The sequence below is a fragment of the Lonchura striata genome, chromosome 21 (genome assembly GCF_050655825.1).
Source record: "Lonchura striata isolate lonStrDom1 chromosome 21, ASM5065582v1, whole genome shotgun sequence".
NCBI lineage: Eukaryota > Metazoa > Chordata > Aves > Passeriformes > Estrildidae > Lonchura > Lonchura striata.
Window position 1 is genome coordinate 8321597 of NC_140723.1, and position 12470 is coordinate 8334066.

The following is a 12470-nucleotide window of genomic DNA, read 5'->3' on the forward strand; positions in this document are numbered from 1 at the left end:
CACATGATGCTGTAAGGCAAATCCCAGCCAGAAACCTAAAATAATCCAGACCTTTCAGACACCTCACACACAAATTCCTATAAAGAGCTTCTCCTTTTACACCTCAAATCTCTTCTACTGTTACTCCTCCCCATTCTCTCTTGCTCTCACCCCCACTCCACAATTCTAGTAATGTGAAAAAAAAATCTCATATTTCTAGTATACAAGTACAGAAGCTTTCAATAGACAAAAACAAGCTGATTTTTTCTGTTCCAGAACCAACCCTGCTGTAGCCAATCTTTGCACACAGGTTTGTTACCTGTTTGGGTCAGAATGATGGGCCAGTATGTTATAGCACCCCGTGATCAACTTCTCATAAACACGTGCCAGGAACTCATCGGAGTCCGCCGGGCCCAGGATCCTTTCCAGGGAGTTGCTGCTGATTTCTGCCACGCTCTCTGTGCTGGTCTCCAGAAGGAGGGGCAGCAGGGAATGGATCACCTGGGGTGGGTTTGGATCATCTGACCAGCTTGAAAAGACAAGGACACAAGTTAATTCTCCACACAATGTATCACAGATCATCCCTGCTGGAAACCAGAATTCACATTAAGTGAGGCACAACTCTGGATGGAAGTCAGTGATGAAACCCTTTTTGTAAAGGTGGGATAAAAACACTGTCCCAGCCATTTTCCCCCTCAGAAAAAGAGTTACCCTTTGGAAAATTCTACATGTTACTTTTGTATATATACAGTTACAACATTTGCCTAGACAGTCCCACTATCATATATCATGGCTTTGATGCACGGTTGTCCGCATTGTCAACAACTACTTTTTGGTTTCAGAGTACTTTAGACTAACTCCCTGGAAAAAAAATGGCATTTCACTTTTCTTTAAACATTAAAGACTTCACGCAAGTGAATGATAACAAAACACAAATGAATTAGTTAGATCCATATCATGTTAGTTTATATCCCCTTTTCTTCAAGTCCATATTTGACTAACAGGTTTCCCCCAGGGAGCTTGAGTTTTGGAGATACTACAGGAAGACAAAGACTGCCTGTCATTCATTTGGTACTTGGAACTGTGAACTGGAAGGCTGAGGTCAGAACCAGTGCCAGGCCAGTAAGTGTTGCACAGACACAGCCTCAAGTCAGCCCTGGAGGACACAGACCAAAGCACCCAGCAGCGTGTGCAACACACAGAGTAGCACAAGGCCTGACTTACATGATGAGATCCCCGGTGAGCCTGACCAGGGACAGCAGGGTGTGCTTGAGGGAGGCTGCCAGGGGCAGGCTCTGGCTGCAGAGGGTGCCCAGGTGGGCGGCCTGCACGGCGCTGATGTAGCTTTCTGCAGGGATGGTGTCGTTGGCAAAGGCATTGCGCTGGGGACGACACACACACACGTCAGAGCCCTGCACTGGGACAGAGCCACACACTGCCCCCAATCCCAGCAATGCCTGCAGCTGCAACTCACACCACGTCAGGCCCTGAGGCTGGACTCACCCATGAGCCAATGTTGGGGAACTCGTTGGTGTGGATGTTGTTCCAGGATTCACACAGGGTCTGCACAACTGATGGCAGGTTCTGGACAAGGGTTGGACCTGCAGTTACACAGAACAATCAGGCACTGAATAAAGTCATAGGTCTACAAGTAAAAATAATCCCTAAGCTTTTAAGAGCATCCCAGCTTCTTTCACTTTATTAAAACTGCAGAAAACATGGCACAAATACTAATTCATAGAAGTATTCAGCATACCAACATTTCAAAGTACCCCTTGTTATTCCACGCCACAAGCTCCAATATGGTTACAAAAACATTTCACTGATCCCTAGGAGCCCACAAGATAATGATCCTTTCAAGGTTTACCCAGCTGTTTCAGCTGGTAGGATACTGAAGAGACTCTGCAGTGTGCTGCTGGCAGCACACCTCACTCATTTGAACAGTGCTGGAGATCACTTTGAAATTGGGAAGATCCAGCTGCAGTGGGGCACCCCGAGCCCCAGCACTGCCCTGCTCCTCACCCAGAGTGTTGGACTTGCAGCGGCCGGAGCCGATGGCCAGGACAGCGGCGTAGCCCCGCAGCTTCTCCTCGGAGGGTCTGCTGTCCGAGGAGGCCTCCTCCGAGAGGCTCCGCAGCAAGTAGGACCTGCAGCATGGAGGGGATTTACCTCAGCAATCGGCTCTGCGCTTCGGAACTGAGTGTGTCCATGGAGTGACAGATAAAACACCAACTTCTGAAGTTCTGCCCCACACTTCATCTCACACCACTAAGGGACTTCTGGGCTTTTATCCCCTCTAAGCTACTTACCAGGAGAAGTGCCCAAAAAGAAAAAGCTGATTTATTTTTGCTTTCTTCTACACAGGTTCTAACGAGAGTTTAGAAGAATTTAGATTTTTAATGTAAGAATTAACCCCCCCTCTCTTTCTTGATGGTCTGACAGCCTCAGTATTATGCCAGAGAAATAACCTTAAGTAGCACTATCCTAGAGGGTGGTTTTATCTTTGGAGGAAAAGGTGGTTTTGCAAACTTGCAAGGAAGCCTTGAAGATCAGACAAGGTGGCTACTCAGAAACAACAAAGTCCCATGCATGGCTTGAGAAGCTACTTGTTATTCTTCTTTTAAAGCAAGGGACCCTCTGGAGGACACAAAGTAATTACTTCAGACTAAAAGCTCCCAGGCACTTCTAAGAAAACACCACACAAAATGCAGAGAAAGACCAAAGCACAGCGGGAAATTGTATTCTTGCTGGAAATCCCAAGGACTGTACCTGGTAAAAGTAGCATAAGTGTCAATGAGCTGCAGCGTAGCAGGGAGAAGGTTCTTTGTTATCTCTGAGGACTTGTGGGGGTCAGTTTCTGCAGCTGACTTGGAAAAGTGCTCATCTAGAGAAACCTGGATCTTGGAGATGGCAGCATCAAGGGTGTAAATGGACTGTAAACTGGGGACTTCGTGCAGCTGGAGAATGGTCGTGCAGTCGACAGCACAGAAAGATGAGATCTGAAAATGGATGGAACAGTAAGTGCAGATCATCCCACAGAAGCAGAGGTTTGTATATCCAGCTGCACTCCCACACCTCACCTGTCGAGCAAAGTATTCCTCTGCTATTTCCACGTCGTACTTCACTGAGATGCATTTGCTGGAGGTCAGTTCAATGAGAGGAGCAGCATGCTCAGCCTTCATGCCCTGCTTGATAAGGTGATCCTACAAATGCCAAAACCCAGATCTATCACACTTGAACAGTGCTCTGCAATTAACCAGTTTAGAAAAGACAGGCACAAGTCCCCTCAACACAAATCCCACGTGCAGTCAGCAGGGAGGGACCGGCACTGTCACTGTCACCACCCCCACGCCAATGGAGCTGAGGCTGAACCTTGATCCACACGACGTAGGACGGGATCTGCAGGCGGGAAGACCAGCGCAGGGTGTGCAGGAGGTCACAGTCACTCATCTCAGGGGTGTTCATGGCCAAATGGTGCATGTAGCTTTTGGAGGGAGGCAGAATCCCCAGGATCCGCCACAGGATCAGGAAGTAGTATTGAAGGGCACAGGCTTCCTAAACAGAGGAACAGTTGGAAAAATTAGTACAGAAAGATTGCAGACTCCATCACAACAGCTACTGAAATATCTCTTCAGGGACTCTACACTCCTGCAGATGTGCCAAATCAGATGAACACATTCTGGACTGAGTTTCTGTCTGTTATTAAACAATAAAATATGCAACACAGGAGAAAAGAAAAAGGAAAAATTATACTATTTTCTCCTGTTTAATTGTGTTCTAGCCACACCTCTTGAAATTACCATGGACTTACAGCAAGTCTGAGGCACATCATGATTTAAAAGCTCAGGAGATGTGCAGCCACCACAAACACTACAGTTAGTTATGAGATTTTAAAGTTCCTTGTTACTCCAAGCACAGTCCAAAATACTTCAGAGTTAAATACTTTGCTTGAAAATACTAAGCTTGAAAACTTGTTATTCCTCAACACAGGCATCAAGACAGTCTTACCAGTGCAGTGACATTTTTGTTCTCCCTCCTCCTTAGTGTATCAAACTGGGAGCCAGCAGCCAGTAATGAGGTGAGGGCTGCATAGAGCTCGTCGTACTTCGCAGCCCTGGAGAAAAGGACCTCACACACCTGCAGGAGATGAGAAATCAGGACCCCTGCTCTGAAAAGCTCTTTAAGGATTCAGAATACCCACAGGCCAAAAGCTTGCATAATAAACTTGAGGGAGAAGTTCTGTTGGGACTGAGGATCAATGGACTGGAGATAAGGAGCAGGCAGGAGAGAGAGCCCATAACACTGATGGCAACAAAATCCAGGGAGAACCTGGAGCAAAGTGATGAGAAAACAACTCCAATGCCATGTATCTTTGAATCCTAAGGATTCCTGCAAGTACTACAAAAGATCTTCACAGACTTCACACAGTGACTGCCCTGACGTCCAACTAGGGGTAAGAAGGAATCTCATGTTATCTTATCTGGCCACTCTTCTCCACTTAGTGAAACATTCTTGGTCCCTCTTTTTAATCAAGTCTTTCCTTCTTGTGTTTTCCCTGGCACTTGGCAAACCCTCATGGCCCTCCAGGAAGTCCCTACCAGCAGTGCCATACCGTGCTATCCAGACGGTTCAGATCATCCTCAGAAGCTTCTGGAGACAGGATGCAGTAGAACCTGGGCTGTGGAGCAGAGTCTGGAACGTGAGAACAAAAAACACCTGTCAAAGTGGCAGTTAAAACAGGCCACCTTGTGTTATATCCTCTCCTCCATGCCCACAACCTGCTGCATTGCATGACCACTACCACATTCCAAGCCAGCTCCATGACACATTATAGGTGCTCTAACCTGTGGTATAGGCAGCCACAGCTTTCCTACTCCTACAATCCTGGCAAAATAAACACACACTTATTTTTAATTACTTGTTACATACTCCTAAAGAGAACTTTGAATTCTGTTTCATAAAACAATTCTTGCATTATTATATGTATTTTTGCCTATTGTAACTATAGCCATTAAAAGCAGGAAAATATGCCCAAACCAAGGCACAGAAAAGGCTCTCATTTATTTATAAAAGCAAATCTTGCAATAAAAAAATTCTTGTATTTTCTTTCTTACCTGATGAACAATGTTTGGTCCAGTTTTCTTCCACTTCTTTAAAGCCATGATAAAGTGGGGCAGATGTTCGTCTGCTGCTGTCCTGGGATCCACTCACCCAGCCAATGGGTGGAGTCAGCAAATTATATTGTACCTGAATTAAAAAAAACCAACCAAACAAAAACTCACCCATGGCATCCTTGTCACTGAGGCGTAGGGGGGAAATACCATCCCACAGAGAAAGAAACACAAAACAGAAACAGTCCTATTCAAAACACAATATTCCACTCTTCTGGGGGAAGCCCTGGGCCCTCCCTGATGGTTTTTATTCTGGACTGAGCAGTTTAAATCCACAGCCAAGCTTCCCACAACTGGAAAAGCCAGGCACAAAGAACCATCTTCTCCCATTAATGAGGACAGCACCAAAAACCTCCACAGTCAAACACTAAATCAAGGAAGTACAAAAGGCATTTGTGAAATCAACAGCCAAATACTCAGGACTTTAAAGATATGGCAGGACAATCATCCTGTCCTTGCTAGGATTTATTAAGACACCAGTCACACCAGGAATTGACACTCCAACTGAACCTGCTGCTAGGAGCCAGCCATAATTAATAATCCGTTGGAACTCCAAAGTTTGGTAACAACATCAAAACCGATCTACTCACAGGAGTCATGGAAAGAACACATCAAATGATTGTCCATTACAGATTCCTGCTGGGTAACCAATTAAATACCCAGATGTCAAAACCTTACCTGTTCAAACAGGTACATGGGGGCCTTGGAGTACTGGTGGAGCAGGTAGTCAAACACCAGGAGCAGCCGTGCCACGGTAAGAGGCACAGAACACTGCTGGGTCTCCATGTTTGCTGTCAGCTCCACGATGGTCTGGATACAGAGCATCATGACAGATCTGCGGCCCCTCTCCGAGAAATTGTGGAAAATGAGCAGCAGCAGCTGGAGATGCTCCACATTCAGATCTTCTGTGTCACTGGGGAGAGTCCCCTGCAAGGCATTTTGCTTCAGGGTGCCCACAAACCTGGCAACAGGAAAGGAAGTTTGCCAAGTTTAGTTTTCCTCTTAGATCCCTCTTTAAAATCTCTTTAACTAGAAATAATTATATTTTTCTGCTTACTGTCCTAATACTGGCAATTTCACAAATGTTCACAACATTTTGTATTAGGATGAGACTGTGTGAGCAGTAGAACTACAGAAATTAAATCAGTGGTAAATGTATTTAGTGGAAAACAGGAACAATCATTCAAATGGAGAAGGGGTGATTCAAACCTGTTCATTAGAGCTTTAAACCACCTAAATCCTATCAGTGAAAGCCAGGTAATGGCAGAGAGGTACAACCTCAGCACCATTCTAACAGGACCTATCAGAACCCTGCTGAAAAATAAGAGATCCTCCCTCCCTTTTTACAGCCAGTCTTGGTGGAATTCAGCCTCCCTCCCCAACTCCTGAGTGCAGGTCTCATTTGCTGGGCTCTGGGTGTAGGATTTCCCAGCACAGCAGAATGACTCTCTGCTCCCCCCAGCACCCCACGGATCCCAGATCAGTGAACACACACACTTGGAATGCTGGGGGTAGAGAATTCTCACTTGACAGGAAATGGAGAGGTAAGAGATGACTGATTTCCAGTTAACATAAAATGATCTCACCTTTCCCAGACTTTAAGGCATTCTGGAACATCAGGATCTCCCTGGGAAGTGGCTTTATGCTGCCAAATCAAGAGTAGTCGGGACAGCACAGACAAACTTTGAGGGTGGATGTAGAGAGGCCACGGACCTTCAGAAAAAGGGGCAACTCCCAGCTGCTGGAGAAGGGTGTTCTGGAATAAAACAGGCTTGTTGGAAAGAGGCAAGTCCTGTCTGATGCTTTAATTAATTAAAAGTATCATCTGAACATACAGTTGACAACAAACAGCAGGACTCTCAGCTCTGCTCACACAGCAATGGCTCTCCTGTCTCAGATACAGGGCAGAGCTACTGAGAAACACTCAGTGCTGTCACTTTACCACCTAAACACAACAAAGTCTTAACAGCAAGGCAGAAAAAATGGCATTAATGAGTTTCTCATTTACTGCAATATCAAGAGCAGGAGAGACTATACTACTGTGTTCAGTATCTGTGAATCAGCAAAATGAGCCCTTTGACTGATCACAGCAGTATTTGCTTCTTTTTAAATGTAATGAAAAGGCAGATGGATGAAAAGTCCAAATGCTTTTAAAAATTAACAAACAGTGTTTTAAATACAGCAGAAAACAGAACATGAAGTATAGGAGTTGGATTCAGTGATGGGTGAAGCAGGTTCATAACCTCCATGACAGGGTTAAGTTAGGTCAGCCCATGACCCAGCATAGAAACCTAGAGGCTACAAAGTTAGGACATGAAAGCAAAAGGATTAATTTGATTTTCTCCTGAGAAATTCCAAGGTCTTTTGGCACCAGTCCTGACAGCAGAGCAAGTCTGTAGGAATGTCTCTTGATAAACTCATGGATAGAGGCAACTCTCCAAGACAAAATACACAAACTCATTTCCTTCTCAGCTTTCATCATCTTCAAAGTCCAGTGGATTAGTCTGAACTGTAAATGTTACGTTTACACTGTGCAGGATGTTTTGTGCTGGATGACTGCAAAGGTCATTTAAATCACAGGACTCAAAATATTCCAACCTCTTTTTGCAAAATATACTCAGGGCCAAATGGAACAACCAACACATTATTCAAGGTGTGGAGAACTCATATAGAGGCATAAACAGACACCAACACTTCTTCATGGTATTTATGCATTCAATCCCAGCTCACCTGCAGGGCGGGGGATTGAAGATCTGAGGTTACCAAGGAATGGTTGAAGTGATACAGAGCAGCAGCAAACTCCTCATCTGACGTGCCTGTAAGACAGGGATCAAGAGCCACTTACTACCTTGGCTCTCCAGCACTTAAAACTTGGGCACAAAACTGAAAAGCAGAAACACCTCTGAGCTGTACAGCTCTGCCAGAGGGGTTTGCTCACTCACCCTTCAGGCCATCCTTGTCCACCTCCTTGATGATGCTCGCCAGCGTGGCCATGTGCTGCTCCGACAGGGACACGCTCAGGTAGTTGCGAATGAAGTTATTCCTGGAGTTCAGCATAGAAGAAGTGATAAAGTTCAAAATGTTTGAAGCTAGGCTCAAAAACTGAAAAGAAAAGAGAAACACACTATAGAAACAACAAAAGCAGAGGGACAACATTAAACAAAAACTAAACCACCACCAAAATAAATCAAGTCCCTTAAACCTCACACCTCCCTGCAGTGGAGGAAAGGTGCACTCATGGTAATCCAGCTCCCTGCACTGTGGTCTGGCCCAGGACTGATTCCAGAACTCTCTGAGACGGTTGGAGGCCTCCAACTTCTCCACTGCAGTACTTATTTTTATCTTTACCCAATGGAGTTGAGCTAAAAGCATTCTATCAGCAAATCATGTCACTTGCAGCGGGAGGGGAGGGGAAGGGAGGGGAGGGGAGGGAGGACCAGACCCACTTGCTGTTTCCAGCACAGCTGTCCCTGGCAGCAGCACGGTGCCACAGCCCAGCAGTGCCTGCCCCAGCCCCCCCAGCTCCCGGGGCCAAGCTCTGGCCGTACCAGCTCGGGGTCCTTGCGGCTGGCCAAGATGTTCCCGTTCTCCCCAGCACTCTGCTTGTTGGGGCTCTTCACCCTCGGTGAGCTCTCCAAAGGAGGGGGTGGAGGGGGTGGTGGTGGGGCCACTTTCTCCTTGCTGGGAGAGATTGTCTCTTCAAACCATTGCCCCAGGATTGGCTCACTGTCGTCATCTAGCACACAGAGCAGGAACAACAAACACATACTGTTATAAGCAAATGTCTCACAAAACTACCCAGCCTGAGAAAGGCCTAAAACAAAATTTCACTGAGCAGCCTTAAGTCTGCTATCTTCATTTCTTCTGTCCAAATCACAAGGCAAAGCCCTTTCACAGAGGTTCAGCAAGAATGTGCACAAAGAATTATTTCCACTCTCCTCTTAAGCAAATACTGTCAAATCCCAGCCACTCAGGCTTCAGGGTACACAAAAGAGTGTAGTCAGCACTACTTCTGCCACACAGACCTTACAAACTGCTCTGTATTTTCAGTGTTACAAGTCATAGTCTGAGAAGGCAACAGCACAAGTAGCCAGGTTTCCATTAAATGTGAAAAGCAGTGTAAAATCCTGAGCTGCTGCAAACTCTACTACCTTGGCTGCTGTCCTCCTCAGTGCTGCTAAAGTCATCCTCATAGTAAGTGTTGGAGTCAGTGGAGGCACTGGCATCGCTGCTCATGGAGCCCTTCCTCTGGCGCTGCAGGACACAGGCCTAAAGAACAGCACAACCAGGAACATTTTAGGGTTATAATAATCCTAAAAGATAGGATTTAGAAAGATAGTAATTTGAAAATAAGAGTAACTTCCTCACACTTTTAAATTTTCTTCTAGCAAATTTATCTCAACTAGTTTATTAAGAGTTTTTCAAGGCTTAAGTTGCACTAAAAATACACAGGATGGTTGAAAATAAACAATCCATGCCAAGCTTGTCAGCAACACTTGAAATAACAGTTTTAATACAAAATCATCTGCTACCCATGCAGCCTTCTCATCTTCCCACTAAAATCACAAGTACCACTGAACTTACAAAAAAAGTGCATTTCCATTAGCACAAGTTTGTCAAATTTACATCTCTGAAAAGAGGAAAGAAGAAGGCTCTGGCTGATGACTTTTGCAAGAAGAATTGTATGCTCTCAGCACAGCCCCAGTTTGTTAAGTGCTGACCATTGGAGTGGCTCAGCTCCAGAAGTTCTCTAGCTGTGTGCTAGGTCCTACCTTTCTGTAGGAAGTGGAGAGCAGAGTCAGCAGCAGATTAGTGAGTGGCACAGAGTCTATGAGCCGCTGGATCCTCTGGATGGATGTGCTCTGAGCCATGATATCCAGCACTGCTGGAGGGCCATCGCTCTCCCAGCCCTGGAGGACAGAATTTCAAATTGAATTGAAGGAAAAAGAAATTGGCAGGAGAATTCCAAGTGTGCATCAGTGCAGAAGGCAGAATGTCTCAGGACAATGTCTGTGCTACCTGCATACCTTGTGCAACGCCTCCACCTGCAGATCTTGGAAAAGAGATGACAGCAATTTGATGGCATGATTTGCCAGCACTACTGACAGCACCCCAAACCCTTGATGCCTGCAGAAACAGAAAGGAAAGAATGTAATTTCAAGGGGAAAATAATAAATAAATAAATATTCAATAAAGTGACTGCTTTGCTAAACTGGACACAACAATTTTTCTTCTTTCCAAGACTCGGGACTTGAATTGCAAATAGAGATAAAATTTCATGAGACCAACAAGACCCTGCAGTAGGTGCTTGCTGGGGCTGGTCAGACCCCTGGACAATGCTTCCTGCAGGGCTGCCACCTACCCTTTCCCAGGTCCCAGCTTGGGAGACCCCACGCCCTCCTTGGTGCGAGCGATGATGTCTCTGACACGAAGAGCAGCCAAGGGATCCTTCTCCTTCCCCTTATCAGCCAAGGCTGTGGGGCTGAGGTTCAAGATGAGGAAGAGGCTGTTCAGCAAACACCAAGCCCCGAGCAGCTGGAAGTTCTGATAATGCTATCGTGCCAAAAGTCGTGGGGAAGCGGGGAGAAAAAAGCACCAAAAAGACAAAACACCGTCAATCCAAATGCCAAAGTACAACAGCAGAAAAAGGATGAAAAAGCTTCCTGAGATGGAAATCTTACCTCCCCCCCTGCACGGCGTGAATTGCTGATGGCTTGTCCAATCATTTCATAGATTTCAAGCTGTAAATAAAGCCAAAACCATAGTAAGGCACTCCACCAGACAGCAACAAAAATAAAAACTCCAAATGCAATTGTATTTTACCCTCTACCCCTTTACCAGCAATGGCTATGTCCCGAAATCATAACTGTGTATTGCAATGCAAATAAATATAAATTCTGTGCTCTTCACTTGCTGAGGAGGAGAACAATGAATGCTCTGTCATCTACTTACACATTTCTGTACAATAGTAGCAGCATCGTTTTCATAATCTTCTTCTTTGGAGCTCGTTGACCCGGTTCGTACCTGTTGGGTGCTGCCCACGTGCAGGATGGCCATGCAGGTGGCCACGCTCACACCTCAGGGAAAACAAGTGCAAGGGACATTCTTAGGAAGAGCCAGTCTTGGGACAAAATGTTCCTATTTAGCACATTAAGACAAGTGCTATCAAATGTGTCCATCAACTTGATGGAGTAGGAATGCTCAATATTACAGAGAAAGATTAAAAAATCTTTAGTACCCTCAAAAGAGTGAAGTTTTACCCTACAGAAACACATGGGGGCAGATAAAGGAGGTAATGTTTCACCATGTAATTCAATACCATTTTTAAGACAATCTTAAGACTCGAGTGCCACATCTCCTTCAAGTCTCCCCCATACCAATTAAACACCCAGGATTCTGGTGTGCTTAAACCACTCCTGGAAAACAAGGCTGATTTGGGGCTATGACAAATTAAGCTGAAGCCTAAAGTAAAAATGAATTATGCTGTGAATATAAAAAGAAAGAGCAGAAATTACAGGCTGTTAAGAAAATGTTGAGTCAGTCTTTCTTAGATACTGACAGGAACAGTCATTCTATCAGTCATTTCTTAGCTACTGACAGGAACAGTGGCAGAACATATCAGTAACAATTTCAATATTAACCCGATCACCACAGTGTGCTGCAGAGCTTCAAATTCATGAGAAATAAAGGCTACCTGTGGGCTGAGCTTCAAACATGCAGGTAACAAAGCACAGCCAAAAGCTCCAAAAAACGACTGGAGATCCACTCACCTGCATAGAGACAGCTGAGAGCAAGAACAGTCACATCCTGGAGACGTGTGGGCGTCAGGGGCTCCAGCACGGGCAGGGACAGAGTATCCAGAGCCATGGTGACATCGATCACCAGCGAGTGGAACCTGCGGGCAGGACACACAGTGAGCACTGGCCAGGCACAGCGACCCCCCCCAGGCACACGGGGTGCCCCAGGCAGGGCTGGCACTGACCCGTTGCGCACGGCCGTGGCGTCGGCCACGGTGGCCGGCATGATGAAGAAGGAGTTGGCGGACACGGCGTCCTGGAAGCGGTTGATGTAGCGCAGGAAGTACGGCAGGTTCAGGCACACGCGCAGCAGCTTCTCGGAGCCACCTGCCAACCACAGCGGCAGGGCTGTGTCACCCCTTCAGCCCTAACGGCCCTCAGTCATTGACTTAATTGCTCTTGGTGGTGAGAAAACGCCATCGGCGATGAGGCAATAGGATAAAGAGTACTCTACAACAGCAGCTGCTGAAGTCTGCAGCCCACACTTGTAAACAGGGCTCACAAGGCTCTGTGTCCATGTTAT

At 46.0% G+C, this 12470-nt stretch overlaps 1 protein-coding gene across 6 annotated transcripts in view; it reads right to left on the reverse strand.

Moving 5' to 3' along the window:
• UBR4 (ubiquitin protein ligase E3 component n-recognin 4) overlaps nucleotides 1-12470 on the reverse strand; it is an 88682-nt gene that overhangs the window by 68377 nt on the left and 7835 nt on the right. For all 6 annotated transcript variants that reach the window (XM_077788202.2, XM_085559027.1, XM_077788201.2 and 3 more), the window contains exons 7-29: nucleotides 12133-12274; nucleotides 11921-12045; nucleotides 11103-11227; nucleotides 10832-10891; nucleotides 10513-10703; nucleotides 10178-10277; nucleotides 9923-10060; nucleotides 9302-9419; nucleotides 8699-8886; nucleotides 8093-8252; nucleotides 7881-7966; nucleotides 6737-6906; nucleotides 5829-6111; nucleotides 5094-5226; nucleotides 4592-4671; nucleotides 3988-4116; nucleotides 3352-3534; nucleotides 3060-3182; nucleotides 2749-2978; nucleotides 2002-2126; nucleotides 1483-1580; nucleotides 1204-1361; nucleotides 299-508 (exon numbers count right to left, since the gene is read on the reverse strand). In XM_077788202.2, coding sequence (XP_077644328.1) covers nucleotides 299-508; nucleotides 1204-1361; nucleotides 1483-1580; nucleotides 2002-2126; nucleotides 2749-2978; nucleotides 3060-3182; nucleotides 3352-3534; nucleotides 3988-4116; nucleotides 4592-4671; nucleotides 5094-5226; nucleotides 5829-6111; nucleotides 6737-6906; nucleotides 7881-7966; nucleotides 8093-8252; nucleotides 8699-8886; nucleotides 9302-9419; nucleotides 9923-10060; nucleotides 10178-10277; nucleotides 10513-10703; nucleotides 10832-10891; nucleotides 11103-11227; nucleotides 11921-12045; nucleotides 12133-12274 — 3355 coding nt within the window. The remainder of the gene's footprint in view (nucleotides 1-298; nucleotides 509-1203; nucleotides 1362-1482; nucleotides 1581-2001; nucleotides 2127-2748; nucleotides 2979-3059; nucleotides 3183-3351; nucleotides 3535-3987; nucleotides 4117-4591; nucleotides 4672-5093; nucleotides 5227-5828; nucleotides 6112-6736; nucleotides 6907-7880; nucleotides 7967-8092; nucleotides 8253-8698; nucleotides 8887-9301; nucleotides 9420-9922; nucleotides 10061-10177; nucleotides 10278-10512; nucleotides 10704-10831; nucleotides 10892-11102; nucleotides 11228-11920; nucleotides 12046-12132; nucleotides 12275-12470) is intronic.